At 45.3% G+C, this 15,406-nt stretch overlaps 1 protein-coding gene across 1 annotated transcript in view; it reads left to right on the top strand.

Moving 5' to 3' along the window:
• Positions 1-10,687, top strand: part of LOC308403444 (rap guanine nucleotide exchange factor 1-like) — a 36,800-nt gene extending 26,113 nt beyond the window's left edge. Inside the window, exons 18-23 of the mRNA XM_080892859.1 lie at positions 103-197; positions 634-712; positions 954-1,055; positions 1,134-1,231; positions 5,608-5,748; positions 5,834-10,687. Of these exons, the coding sequence (XP_080748985.1) occupies positions 103-197; positions 634-712; positions 954-1,055; positions 1,134-1,231; positions 5,608-5,748; positions 5,834-5,969 (651 nt within the window). The 3' untranslated portion in view covers positions 5,970-10,687. The remainder of the gene's footprint in view (positions 1-102; positions 198-633; positions 713-953; positions 1,056-1,133; positions 1,232-5,607; positions 5,749-5,833) is intronic.
• Positions 10,688-15,406: the final 4,719 nt, after the last annotated feature.

Here is a 15,406-nt window from a genome sequence, read left to right as displayed (position 1 = left end):
AAACCTTTTCTGTGTTTACATGATTTAGTCTGTTTCATCAGCCTGCCGGAGCCGGCAGGTTTGGTGCACTGGGATGACAGTTGGTTTTTCTCACCTGTCCAGCTTCCAGAGGTGTTGCTGTGGTCAAAGGAGCAGAATGAGGAGAAGAGTCCCAACCTGACAGAGTTCACTCAACACTTCAACAGCGTCTCCTTCTGGTAAAACATCAACACAACCGGCAGATACACAACTTCCTTCGTCAAAGAAACACAATCTGTGACTCCATCAGGTTATTGTTTCCATCAGAATCGTGCTGGAGAAAGAGCATCAAAAGCCCACAGACCCCTCAGAAAATGCCTTTATGATGTTATTCTTGATGTTATTCTTTTATGCCATAATCACAATCGGCTTTCTGAAACCGGCACTGTAGCAATCACAATTACTGTCTGAAGGCAAGAGAAATGCCCGACACATTTACTTTCCCAGGTGGTTCATTACGGTTTGTGCCATACTGGTTGTCATAGTTTGTTTGACCTTTATTATTCATTTGTTTTACTTTCAAGTTATGTCAGTGCAAACAGACAGGAGCAGGGACGGGACAGGCAGAGAAGGAGAAGCTTCTGAAACTAATGAACCTTCTTTTTGTGATTTCAGGGTTCGTTCCGTCATCATCCTTCAGGACAAACCTCACGACAGAGAGAGGCTGCTGCTGAAGTTCCTGAAGATCATGAAGGTCGTTAGAGTCCGCAGTAGAAAAAGTCCTTTTGTCTCTTCATTTGTATTCAAAGCTGGCCCTCCAGTCGGGGAGGACAGCAGCTACACCAGAACTTATTAGACTGACAAACTGGAATAAAAAGATTTATTTTTACAAACTCACTGCATCATTACAACATCTGTGTGTCCATTTGTGGTTCCAGACTGTGGTCTGTTGTCATGTCATCTTGTCAAACCGCACATGTTCTTTTTTCCTGCAGCACCTGAGGAAGCTCAATAACTTTAACTCGTACCTGTCAATCCTGTCAGCGCTGGACTCCGCCCCTCTGCGACGCCTGGACTGGCAGAAAAGCACCTCAGAGGTCAGACCGAGTTCATTGGGATTATTTCATCGGTTCGCCTCAGTGCATTAACAGTGTTTTATGTCTGTTTGGCTTCAGGCTCTGGAGGAGTTCAGCACCTTGATCGACAGTTCATCCTCTTTCAGAGCCTACCGAGCAGCTCTGGCTGAAGTAGAGCCTCCCTGTATACCCTACCTGTACGTAAATACCCTACCTGTTGGGCAGTAACCCTAATGTAGAACGTGTCTATGTGATCAGCCTCACAGCAGCCACATTATTGCTCAGATAAAAGGCTCCAACAGCACAAACACAGTCCAGAGGTCCAGTTCAGGATCTCCAATTGGCTGAGGTTTAGCCTGGCTGGCAGCTACAGCCACCTGTGTCACCATTCACCTGTCAGTCAAAGAGGCCACGCCCCTAACAATACAATGTAAGCAGGCGTTATGAAGGAGGAAGCTATCCACAGACCAAACAGTTTGTGTATCTGGCTGTAAACATGTTTGTTTCTGCTGTAAAGTTTTAACATTGGAGTCTATGGGGACTGCCTTACTGCTGCCTCTGCTGGACGTCAGAGGAACTGCAGCTTCATGTTTCAGGTCTATTCAATTCAATTCAATTCAATTTTATTTATATAGCGCCAAATCACAACATAAGTCGCCTCAAGGCGCTTCATAGATACAGAGAAAAAAACCCAACAATCATATGACCCCCTATGAGTCATATGATCATCACCCGGTGAGTTAAGCAGCTTTTCTGAACTGCCAGCTGGCTGTGCATCTTTTAGTGCTCTGAGAGCTTCTTGTCGCAGCGGAGGGTTAGCTGCTGTTTTTAAAGCCCACTTCAACCTTAAGCAGCGATCCTCATCGACATGCACCAGCTTTCAGCTCTGTTTCTGTGAACTCCCCTTCGCTGCTGTGTGCAGTAGTTTACCGGCCTCTTAGATATAATAAGGATTTTTTTTTATCCGAGTGACTTCCTAGCTGACTGTGCATCACGATACGACCAGATCCTGCTGCTCAGTGATTTTAATATCCACCTGTGTTACCCAGAGAAGCTCCTGGGACTTAGTGAACTCTTTTAATCTCATTCAGCTTGTTAAGGGTGCCACATTATCTTCGGTGTTATCATATCATCTGTCTGTAACTTACACGTCGAGGATGCTGTATTCTCTGACCAAGTTGCTGCTCATAGTCCTGCTGTTAAACGGGTTCCACCTGTGCGACGCCGTCGTGCCTTCGGCTCAGATACTGCTGAGCATTTTTCTACACAGGACATATGAAGGCCCTCCTCAGATGTACTGTTTGATTGGTCACGATGAACCTGAGTCCAAAGAGGACGTACCTACTGCTGTGATTACTGCGAGGTTCAGTGTGAACTCGGGTTTCTGCTAAATGAAGTCATGTATTGATCCTGCTGAGCTCACCTTACTCTGCTAACAAGCAACAGATGAAGCTTTGACACACGACACAGAGAGATTTCAGATGCTAAACAGACTTTATTGAAAGAGAGACAATAAACAGAATAAAGTGATTCACAGCTAATCAATCAGATTGGTTGGAGGATCAATGATCGCTGGTGCAGACAAACCTCTGAGATCACAGTGATTGAACATCATTAAAGAAAAAAGACATCATCAGACCTCTGGGTTTCTGCTCAGTGAGCGTGCTCACTTCTTTTACCATGACCGCTCTCACTGATGATAGCACAGGTAGACGGGAGAAGCTCCTGGGTTGCCTGTGTTGAGGTTTTCTGGGTTCACTTTGAGCCCGTCATTGTCATACGCCTGCTTAGCTGCTGGGTCGGCGAGCACGGTGACGGCCTTGATGGGAGCGCTGCCGCTGTCTTTCTTGTACCACAGGAACACCTCCTTTCCCTCGGTGCCCTCGTTCAGATCCTGGTTCACGATTTCATAGCCTTGGTCTTGGAGGCTCTTTTGCTTGACATCACTGGAGGAGATTTCCAGCTCACTGATGGCGTCCTTGGGGTCTGTGGTTTGACGGTACCAGATGAAGATGTAGGGCCCTCCTGCTCCCCTGTTGGTGTCTTCATCCACCCGGATGTAGCCATCATTGAAGTTGTCGTCATCTTCCTCAAATTTAGCAGTGGCCCTGATGTCACAGATGTAGGTGGGGTTCTCTCTCTTCAACCACAGATAGATCCAGTTTCCTCCAGCACCACGGTTCAGGTCACAGGCCAGTCTCTCCCAGCCCAGTTTATACTTGTAGGGTTCATCTCCTGCTTGTACAGAGACATCGAGTTTCCTGATGGGAACATCGTACTTTAAGGAACCTTTGTAGTACCACAGGTAGACAGAACCTCCACATGCCCCCTCGTTCAGGTTTTTGTCGATCTTTTTGAACCCTGCACTGGACAGACCCGTGGACATCTCATCGTGGAAGGAAATCTGAATCCTGGTAATTGCATGATCGCCTTTTTTGTACCAGAGGTAGATGAAGTTTCCCCCGGCTCCTTCGTTCAGATTAACAAAGATTTTCTTGAAGCCTTGTTCACGGAGCGCAAACTCCTCGGCTTTGTTCAAAGACACTTGGAGCTCAGCGATGAAAGACATTATGGGTTCCTGCACCAAACAGAGTTGAACGAATCAAGAATCAATCCAGATATAAAAAGGTTTTAACAAGGGGAATCAGGATAGTATGTAATAATGGCAACAGCGCCAACTAAGAAGCTCTTTAAAAGGAAAAAATGCCAACAGAACAATCTGCACACAATCACAGCATCCTTGTGTTTTTATGATATTACAGTCTCCACTCTGAGCCTGAAACCATTAAACTGAACCCAGAGGAACATATGGGAAAAATAGCTTATTACCACCTTTAATTAATAAGATGATACCAAAGTCTTGGGAGATGATTTTCACCAGAGTAAAATAAAGAGTGAAATGAGGACGCCGAGTGAATGGTGGCAGACTTACGTGTGTGCAGACGTGGTCGGCTGGATGAGGTTTGCTGGACGGCTGCTGATCTCACACAGAAACATCCACATTTAAATACACAGCAGACATGTGATCATAGTCACAATATCAACACACGTGACTGATCGTCATCAAAAACCATGGGCAGCTATTAAGGATTGTACTGGAATGACTGACGATGATTATTGTGAGTTATACTGAAAAGGAAAAATAACAAGCGTTAAATAAACAAAGAAGGGTTCAAACATTACTGATTATGTGTTTAAAGTTTTATGTGTTCATCATTTCTGTCTAATAAAACAGTCCAAGTTTGGGAAATGAGGAAATGAACAGAGTGGAAAGAAGTAGCACGATCAGCACTGTGGCAGCACAGCTGATCCACTTTCAATTCTCACATGAGAAATGAAAGTGAAATAATAAAACAAATCAGTAGATTTGTTTTATTATGAAACAAATCTACTGAATTCATGTTTAACTGCAGTTTTTCTTTAGAGTTGGACTTTCCTGATCTTGTTTCCTCCTTCATAAAGTCCACGTTGTCCATTTTGGGTAACCAACATAAAGAAAGATAAAGATTTCTTTGCTCAGTGCTCTGGCATTGTAAAGTGAAGCTGGAGCAGGGCTAACGTTTCAGCAGACTAGCACACACAGAATAAAATGTGTGAGTATGAAAGTGTGACAGGCGGACTAGGCTGGTAGAGAGTGTTGGACTCTGTACTGGTTTAGATCTTTGGATAGAAGGGAAGCACTGGGAGTAGTGGTCACCAGAAGCGGGTTTCTAAGAAGAGAGGAGAGCAGTGGGAGATGAAGGTTACTGCTGGTGAGGTGGGAATTCTGAACAAGGCCGAGAACATCTGGAGACAGCGTTGTCAATACGTGGAACTACTAGATACTGCAACCACAACACGGGGAGCTGATTTATCGCTGTGGGTAAGCAGATAATGTGCCAGCTGATGAACGTGTTCCTCTGTGAGCTGCAGCCATGTCTGGCAGGCCCTGAGCAGCCGGGAAAACAGGACGGCTGGGTGACTGTGAGGCCCCAGGTGCACCACCAACCTGTTCATGTGTCTAGCTAGCCTAACGATTTCTGCCCAGTGGCTCTTACTCCAGTCATCTCGAAGTGTCTCGAGAGGACTCCCAGCCACATTCAATCTCCACCAGTTTGCATACGGGAAGAACAGATTCAATTCAATTCAATTCAATTTTATTTATATAGCGCCAAATCACAACAAAAGTCGCCTCAAGGCGCTTCATAGATACAGAGAAAAACCCAACAATCATATGACCCCCTATGAGCAGCACTTTGGCGACAGTGGGAAGGAAAAACTCCCTTTTAACAGGAAGAAACCTCCGGCAGAACCAGGCTCAGGGAGGGGCGGGGCCATCTGCTGCGACCGGTTGGGGTGAGAGAAGGAAGACAGGATAAAGACATGCTGTGGAAGAGAGACAGAGGTTAATAACAGATATGATTCAATGCAGAGAGGTCTGTTAATACATAGTGAGTGAGAAAGGTGACTGGAAAGGAAACACCCAGTGCATCATGGGAATCCCCCGGCAGCCTACGTCTATTGCAGCATAACTAAGGGAGGATTCAGGGTCTGAAGGCTGATGCTTTGTCTGCCGTCTCTCTCTCTCTCTCAGGGGTTTGATTCTGCAGGACTTGACTTTTGTCCACCTTGGGAATCCCGACACTTTGATGACATCACAGGGTTCAAAGGTTAACTTCTCCAAACGCTGGCAGCAGTTTAACATCCTGGACACCCTGAGGAGCTACCAGCAAGTGTCAGTTACCTACAGAGCAGTTCCTCAATCATTAGGAGTACCTCGTGGTTGTATTGTTGTATGCTGAAGCTGTTTCTCTCTGCAGGAGCTACTCTCTGCTGCCCGATGATGACATCATTTCCTTCTTTAACGACTTCAGCGATCACCTGGCTGAGGAGGCGCTGTGGGAGCTCTCTCTCAAGATCCGCCCAAAGAACACTCCTCGAGCCAATCAGAGATGAGCTTTGGTGAAGGCGCAGAGGGTCACGCAGCTAATCGGCTGCACCTGTTCTGATGCTAACATGCTGTAACACAGAGAACTGAACCGGTGCCAAACTGGGGGCCGAGGCCCGAGAGCGTGACATTACTGGCACAGACACATGCAGGGTAAAACCTGCAGACATTTTACTACTGGACCTTTGCTATTTGCAGGCAGAGGTTTCCCTCCCTCGCTCCTGTTAACAGAAACATATTCAGATTCAGGTCCGGCACCCACAGATGGATCAGAGACTTCCAGATTTTGCTGAAGGAAGAAAAACTGCATCCAAACATCCATGAAACATCACTGCTGACCTGCCAGTCAACTCACCTGCCCTTACCTGATGGTGGAAACCTCACCTCAGCACCGTGTCTTCAAGGCCACAAAAATTAGTTAATCATTAAAGCTGATCCCACCTGACCATCTCGGGAATTCCAGTGGAAAGATTCCCTGCTTAGTAGGAATGATGCAAAATTTCAGCTCCTTTTAAGGGACGAGGGTCCGATTGTTTTAGATGTTTTTCTAGCACCGTTTTCTGATCTGTATTTAAACACATCACGCTCGGTCCTTCAGGTGTCCGAGAGTAACTGTGGGTCTGTGGGTCTGGACTCTGAGGGTGACTGTGGGTCTGTGGGTCTGGACTCTGAGGGTGACTGTGGGTCTACTCTGTGTCCTCTACTTTTTAATTCAGTTTTATTTATAAGGAGGCTCTGGAGGTCCCCACAGATGCACGTAAACCTGTATCAGTTCATCGACCTCAGACACACACCGTGTGGTTGAACTGAAGGCTTTGTTTCTATTGGCCACGTGAAGGTACGTTACAGCATGCAGGGGTCAAAGTTCAAGTCTGTGGCATGCGCGAGTACTCCGCTGCCGTGCTTGGTGCTTTGCTCGGCGTAGCGGTAAACCGTTATTGCGCTGCGTCCGGCCACACTTCGATGAACGCATCGAGAACAACCTTCAGTATCTTGGCACGCTGACTGGAGCAGCCAGGGATCAAACCATCATCTATGATTAGCAGATGACGTGCTCCACCTCCTGAGCTATGCCACCACCATCATGGATGATGATGAAGGAGGTGAGATCCTGTTGCTGGACTGAGGTGGAGCATGAAGGCGATCCATGAACTTGTGATGATGGTTCATGGTGTCTGAAGAACATCAGCCTGCAGCTGCATGCTGACGCGTTTGTAATGCGTGACAGTTTCAGCTGCTTTTAGAGAAGATTCAGTCGTGCTTTCTACAGACGTCCAGCTGCTACAGATCACACATCCTCCATCATCATCGTCAGTCTGAGCTCACCTGAGCTCCACATCCTCAGCAGCCAATTTACCCTCCAACACCTGAGCAGCGATGCTAAAACGTCCCGACCTTCATCCCTCAAAGTGAGAGTTTAATGTCCCACTGAGGCCAGGACACCAACCAGCCCACCTGAGTGTCAGACCACAGAGCTCTGAGGGTACAAGATGATTTCTCTAAACATACATGAATATGGAAAATCACCAGCTCACACAGTAACACTGTGGGGGTGTCACAGCTGGTCACATGATCTGTTTCCAACTCACAGCCACGGAGACGCCGTTCATCGTCCCACATCAAACACACCTGTACAGGAAACAGGAAGCATCATACAGACACACCTGTATGAATATTACACATGACTGATAAATATGTTCTTTATTTATTCTTTTTTTATTTTGCCCGTGTATATAACCAGCAGCAGCAGTGCGTCTGTTCACTTTAAATAACACAATCTTATTATAGCGCCGACCTGCCGACCATTCTCTGAATGACCAACTGATCAATGGTGAGCTGAACGAACGCCGACTAGAGCCACCGATTAATGAAACATTCATCTATAAGATGTGGTCCAGCGCTAACTTCATGGACTGTGGAGACTTTTTGTTTACATGTAATTTTGACAGAAATGAACAGTTGGCGTATTAAACAGCTGCATCAGATTCTGCTCATCATCAGCGCCTCCACAAGACGACAAAATACCGACGTGGGCAGGATCGAGAAACCCTCATTCACCTGGAAGCTGGCCCAAGAGGTCAAAGTTCACATTTCTTCACACCGCAATCGTTGCGACACCTCAGGTTCATCTGATTGACACGTGGTCGAGCAGGGGGTGGAGTCTGCAGCAGTGGCTCTCACCTCTTGGCTCAGAGAGCTGCAGGTGAGGTCGGCCGGGCGGCGGCACTGAACACTGACCGCCACAACATCTCCAAGACTCTGGACTGAAGGTCATCGAGGTCAAACTTTCAGAAAAAAGACTGATGAGATAAGTCTACATCAATCTGCATGATGAACAAAGTCACGAGATGGAAACAACGGTGTGATGAAAGCATGCTCACGTGGACGCTGTGCTCTCGTCACTGATGCTACGAACATGGTTACTGTTTGAATAAACGAGCTGTTTGTCAGGCTCAGGGAGGAAGACGGGATGAAGACATGCTGTGGAAGAGAGACAGATTAATAACAAGTATGATTCAGTGCAGAGAGGTCTGTTAGCACATAGTGAGTGAAGAAGAAACACCCAGTGCATCATGGGAATCCCCCGGCAGCCTACGTCTATTGCAGCATAACTAAGGGAGGATTCAGGGTCACCTGGTCCAGCCCTAACTATATGCTTTAGCAAAAAGGAAAGTTTGAAGCCTAATCTTGGGTTATTATAACGGTCTTTTTACTTGTCTCAACAAATCAGCTGTGGAACGCCTTCAGACTGCACAGACTTTTAACTGGCACAAACAAGAGGTCACACATTACTCCAGTTTTGACTTCTCTTCATTGGTTGCCAGGAAATTTTAGAGTTCATTTTAAAACTTTTGTCGTAACTTTTTGAGCTCTGCATGCTGAAGCTGCCCAGCGTATCTCTGAGCTGCTGAAGCCTCATGCTTCATCCCGAGCACTCGGGTCTTCAGGTCAGAGGTCACTGTTGGTCCCACGCACTGGGTTCAAACCCTGTGTGGGGATCGGTCTCCTCGGGCACCGAGGCTGTCGTCTTTACGCTGTGCACACTCCACTGTCTCCTTTAAAAAGCAGTTGAAGACATTTTTATACAAACAAGCTTTTAATCTTTTCACTGTTTTCTATTATTTTATTTATATTTCTGGATTTATTGTGAAGCACTTTGTGATTTTATTCTGTGAATTGTGCTATATAAATAAATTTTGCTCACCGTATTTTCCGCACTATAAGGCGCACCAGATTATAAGGCACATTAAGACAAACAGTCAGATAACTCGACCTTTATTAAGCTCATTCACAGTAACTCTTAACACTGTTAAGCTGTAACACATTAAATATTGAAGAATACACTCACTTTTTCCTGTACATTAACTTCCACAATTCCATCAAGTTCTTCACCTCCCGTGTCTGAGTTACGGTAAACAGCTGGGCAATTTCGGCATCAAGCATGCCCGGATCGCTCTCATCATTATCTGAATCAGTCTCGTTGCTGTTACTTAGCTGTTCAGTGATTATTCCAGCCTGAAAGCTCAGACGACACTTGAAACTGATACCTTAGCCCAAGCATCCACGATCCATTGGCAGGTAGTGGCGTAACTTGCTCCGCGTGGCCTCCCTGTCTTGGTGAATGTGTGCTCGCCTTCTGTCATCCAATGCTCCCACGCAGCTCGTAATTTAACTTTGAACAACCAATGGTTGGAGTTCTTTGGTTAATCCACCCGGAATGACAGCAAGCTCCAAATTAGTTTGCTTCACTTGGGTTTTGACAGCCTCGGTGAGATGGGCGCGCATGGAGTCGTAGATCAAAAGAGACGGAGATTTGTGGAAAAAGCCACCCGGTCTCTTGACATAAACTCAGCCACTCGCTCATCTTCTCCTCGTCCATCCAGCCCTTTGAGTTAGCCTTCACGATGACGCCGGCCGGAAACTTTTCTACTTTTCTTTTGCCAAAGTCTTCCTCTTGAAAATGACCATGGGTGGTAGTTTCTGGCCATTAGCTTGGCAGCCCAGAACTACAGTGGAGGATGACTTCTCGTTCCCTGTGGTGCATATAGATACCGTACTGGTGCCTGTTTTCTCAACAGTACGGTTCACGGGGATGTCAAAGGTGAGGAGGACCTCGTCCATGCTAGTGATGTGTTCTGGCCGGATCTTCTTTCCAGTGATCTCATTCTGGCAGTAGGTGCTGAAAATGGCCAACTTTTCTTTGGCAGTTGCTGTGAGACTTTAGTTCTTGTGCAGATTGAGAGATTATGCCTTTTCATAAAACGGAAGCACCAAGAAGGTCGCCCTCGAAAGTCGTTGATCTCCATGTCACGTGCTGCTGTAGCCTTGAGTCGAACAGAGACTGTAGAGACACTTCTGCCTGCTGTTCTCTGTTCAATAACCCACTGTTCAATTTTGTCCTCTGCCATCGCGCCGTGTTCCCTCGGAAACTCCTTTTGGTCTTCTTTACTTGTTTTAGGTCATCTTCGTGCTTCCTCCACTTGCGCACCACCGACTTATTAATGCCGAATTGCCTCGCAGCTGCTCTATTTCCATTTTCTACTGCATAACTGATTGTTTAAAATCCGCTTCGTAAGCATAACACGGTAATGTTGTGTTGAAGCACAGTACGTATTACTCCATGAGGCTCCTTGCAACGGTAACCGTAATGCTCCGAAAAAGTGGCACTAAAAGGTTTTTTTGACAGATTTTTGAGCATCGTGTACCACGTAAAATCGGTTCACGGTCAGGAAGCACAAAGCAAATTTCATACATAAGGCACACCAGATTATAAGGCGCACTGTCGATTTAAGGATTTTACGTGCGCCTTATAGTACGGTAAATACGGTACTTACTAATCTTAAAAGTAGTGTCTGTCTCCTGAATCCAAACTGGAAGCTGGTTCCACAGAAGAGAGGCCTGAAAACTGAAGGCTCTGCCTGTCACGGCCCCTCCCCTCTGTGAACAGACTGCTGTGGGAGGGGCTTCAGTCGGCCTTTTATTACATCACTTCCAGGCAGAGCGACATTTGACGGTGGAGGTTTAGTGTTTTTGGGTGAACTTTAAAGAAGTCAGATTTAAGAGGAGTCAGAGACATTGGTTCATTGATTATTGACAATCGTATTATTAGTTTCATGTAAACACTGAGGACGAGCAGACTCCCCGGCTCCTGCTTCGTTTCCTGCTCTCAGCTGAGTGAGGTGGACCCTGTAGAGCAGCAGGGTCATGTGACACACCTCAGTCTGAGCACGTCCCAGAATCCCACCCACCCGCTCACCTGTGCCGATGTCACAGCGGCTCGCGGTCCGTTTTCCCAGCATGCATCATTCACAGACACAGAACTTCAGCTGTAATGACTTCAGGTAAAACCACCTGCTGCCCCCTGCTGGCCGGAGCCTCCATTACAGTCTGCAGAGTCAGCAAAGAAAAACTGAAATAAACGTTCGGAGTCTCAAAGGCATTCAAACATGAATAAAGCCCCGCCCCCTTACGGTCACCAGGACAGTCACCGTCACCTGACCTGAAACAAAATGCAAGTACTTAAAATAAATAAGTAATGTAACTTAATTTAGAATCAGTCCTACTAACTGACAAAGTTCATCTAACATTTTCTTCTATTTCAGTTCAACTCACCATTTCTAGTATTTTCCATATTGAGTACCTGCTACTTTAAAAGCATAATTTCATTTTGTCAAGTCATCTTTGGAAGGTTTTGATTTCAGGGAAAAATTTGAACATTAAAGATATTAGTCTTTAGTGTAACTGATTCAGGTGAGAAACACAAAACAGTGAAAGTAAAATGTCTTTCATCAGTTGCTCACAGGTTGTTGCAGTGACGTCATGCACAACAGTTAACTCATTATTTTTGGTTTTGCTTCTATTTCTTTTTGAAACTTTACACAAATATTTTAAACATTTGAAAAACTAAAAACTGTGCTTTTTTTTGGAAGTCGAATTTCCCAGAGGAACCCACCCGAGGGATTAATAAAGTTCTATCTTATCTTATCTTATCTTAACTACTTGACTAAAAACAACAAATTTACTGAATTCATTCAGCTAATAAGTTAGCGCAGCCACCTGACTACGCTAGCTGACCGAGTTCACAGGTGAGGCAGACTGCTCACTTTTTAAACCACGGACAGTGTTATTTTATTTTTCCTTTTTTGACACATGCTCTCTATTGTAAGCAGACACGATGACAACGTTTTTTAAATTTAAGGGGATAGAATGAAGATTGCAAAACTGGTAAAAACTGCTGTGAGTAATTGTTAGGTAAGTGACACGAGCTGGATCAGAGAAGCTAGACAGAGAAGCTACCCTTGAGTTACACGACCTGCACGTCTGCCTAATTAGACGTTTTACAAGAACGTCTAATTAGCAGAAACCAATGTGCCGGCCTCTTCACCCACTTCACTCACAAAGATGCTGGCAGGTCAAAACTTCCCTGAGAAGAGCCAGAACTATCACGAGTTCCTCCCGTCTCCCCCTTAGTGGGTTTTTCAAATGTTGTAACATGAGTGTGAAACACACCTCTGTGGACCAACGTGAAAGGAAAATGATTGGTTCAAGTCACTCAGGTCAATGCAGCCGTTTTATAGGATGTGAGCTGGCAAGAGCAGGGCTGTGATTGGTCAACCATGTGTAGAAATTAGAGAAGTGTGAAATCACTCATAAGTTGCGTATGTGTACGTATGACATGTTCGTTTTATGTTCCATTACTGATAACTGAGTGATAATGTTTGTGATGGATTGTGAAAGTTGAATGTTTATACGTGTGTGTGTGTCTCCTGCTGCTGGGACTTCTTGATGGTTTTTACTAATAAGAAAAACAAACATAATAATACATTTTATTTGAAAGCGCCCAGAACACTCAAGGACACTGTACAAGGTAGAATAATAAAAGGAACATAAACGCAAACAGTTTACACAATCATAAAAGCATAAGACATAAAACAAATGTAAAATAGCAGAGTGGAGAGGTTATGTGGGATAAGCTGTTTTGAACAAGTGAGTTTTGAATTGGGACTTAAAGAGAGACAAGGAAGAGATATTTCTTAAATCAGGAGGTCGGGAATTCCAGAGTCGAGGAGCAGCTGAAAGCTCCCCATGGTGGCAAGACGGAGGGGACATAGAGAGAAAGGGAAGAAGAAGATCTGAGACACCGAGATGGGGCGGTGATCTGAACCAGGTCAGAGAGATATGGAGGAGAGAGATGATGAACAGCCTTAAATGTGTACAAGAGTATTTTGAAATTGATGCCATATTTGACTGGAAGCCAATGAAGCTGCTGCAGGACAGGAGTGATGTGGTGGACAGAAGGGGTCCTGGAGATGATACGGGCAGCAGAGTTCTGGACGCGTTGGAGCTTGTGGATGGATGTTTGAGTAAGACCAAAAAGAAGTGAATTACAATAATCAGTCCGGGAAGTAACAAGGCTGTGGACAAGAATGGCAGCAGCATGTGGGGAGAGGAAAGGACGGAGACGATTAATGTTGCGCAATTAAAAATATGCAGACCGAGTGTCGTTATTAATGTGTGAAGTGAAAGATAGAGTGCTGTCGAGGATGACACCCAAGCTTTTCACAGAGGAAGAAACAAAGACCGGCGAGTTATTGATAGTAACAGAGAAACTGTTGGTTCTGGATAATGTAGATTTAGTGCCGACCAAGAGGAGCTCGGATTTGTTACTGTTGAGTTTGAGAAAATAAGAAGAGAACCTGTGCTTGTCCTGCTAGACCTCAGTGCAGCGTTCGATACTGTCGACCATAATATCCTATTAGAGCGATTAGAACATGCTGTAGGTATTACAGGTACTGCACTGCAGTGGTTTGTATCATATCTATCTAATAGACTCCAGTTTGTGCATGTAAATGGAGAGTCCTCTTCACACACTGAGGTTAATTATGGAGTTCCACAGGGTTCAGTGCTAGGACCAATTCTGTTTACATTATACATGCTTCCCTTAGGCAGCATCATTAGAAGACATAGCATACATTTACACTGCTATGCAGATGACACCCAGCTCTATCTGTCCATGAAGCCAGATAACACACACCAATGAGTTAAACTGCAGGAATGTCTTAAAGACATAAAGACCTGGATGGCCGCTAACTTTCTGCTTCTTCATTCAGATCAAACTGAGGTTATTGTACTCGGCCCTGAAAAGCTTAGAAATATGGTATCTAAGCAGATTCTTACTCTGGATGGCATTACCTTGGCCTCCAGTAACACTGTGAGGAACCTTGGAGTCATTTTTGACCAGGACATGTCCTTCAACGCACATATTAAACAAATATGTAAGACTGCTTTCTTCCATTTGTGCAACATCTCTAAAGTTAGAAATATCCTGTCTCAGAGTGACGCTGAAAAACTAGTTCATGCATTTATTACTTCCAGGCTGGACGACTGTAATTCATTATTATCAGGATGTCCAAAAAACTCACTGAAAAGCCTTCAGCTGATCCAAAATGCTGCAGCAAGAGTCCTGACAGGGACTAGAAAGAGAGAGCAGATTTCTCCTGTTTTGGCTTCCTGTTAAATCCAGAATTCAAAATCCTGCTCCTCACATACAAGGTCTTAAATAATCAGGCCCCATCTTATCGTAATGACCTTGTAGTACCATATCACCCTATTAGAGCACTTCGCTCTCGCTCTGCAGGCCTACTTGTTGTTCCTAGAGTATTTAAAAGTAGAATGGGAGGCAGAGCCTTCAGTTTTCAGGCCCCTCTTCTGTGGAACCAGCTTCCAGTTTGGATTCAGGAGACAGACACTATCTCTACTTTCAAGATTAGGCTTCAAACTTTCCTTTTTGCTAAAGCATATAGTTAGGGCTGGACCAGGTGACCCTGAATCCTCCCTTAGTTATGCTGCAATAGACGTAGGCTGCCGGGGGATTCCCATGATGCATTGAGTTTTTCCTTTCCAGTCACCTTTCTCACTCACTATGTGTTAACAGACCTCTCTGCATTGAATCATATCTGTTATTAACCTCTGTCTCTCTTACACAGCATGTCTTTATCCTGTCTTCCTTCTCTCACCCCAACCGGTCGCAGCAGATGGCCCCGCCCCTCCCTGAGCCTGGTTCTGCCGGAGGTTTCTTCCTGTTAAAAGGGAGTTTTTCCTTCCCACTGTCGCCAAAGTGCTGCTCATAGGGGGTCATATGATTGTTGGGTTTTTCTCTGTATCTATGAAGCGCCTTGAGGCGACTTTTGTTGTGATTTGGCGCTATATAAATAAAATTGAATTGAATTGAATTGAATCTGTTCTTCCCGTATGCAAACTGGTGGAGATTGAATGTGGCTGGGAGTCCTCTCGAGACACTTCGAGATGACTGGAGTAAGAGCCACTGGGCAGAAATCGTTAGGCTAGCTAGACACATGAACAGGTTGGTGGTGCACCTGGGGCCTCACAGTCACCCAGCCGTCCTGTTTTCCCGGCTGCTCAGGGCCTGCCAGACATGGCTGCA

Source organism: Rhamphochromis sp. 'chilingali', assembly GCF_963969265.1.
Source record: "Rhamphochromis sp. 'chilingali' genome assembly, chromosome: 10".
NCBI classification, from domain to species: Eukaryota; Metazoa; Chordata; class Actinopteri; order Cichliformes; family Cichlidae; genus Rhamphochromis; species Rhamphochromis sp. 'chilingali'.
The sequence above is the reverse complement of the archived record's forward strand: the minus strand, read 5'-3'. Positions and strand labels throughout refer to the sequence as shown.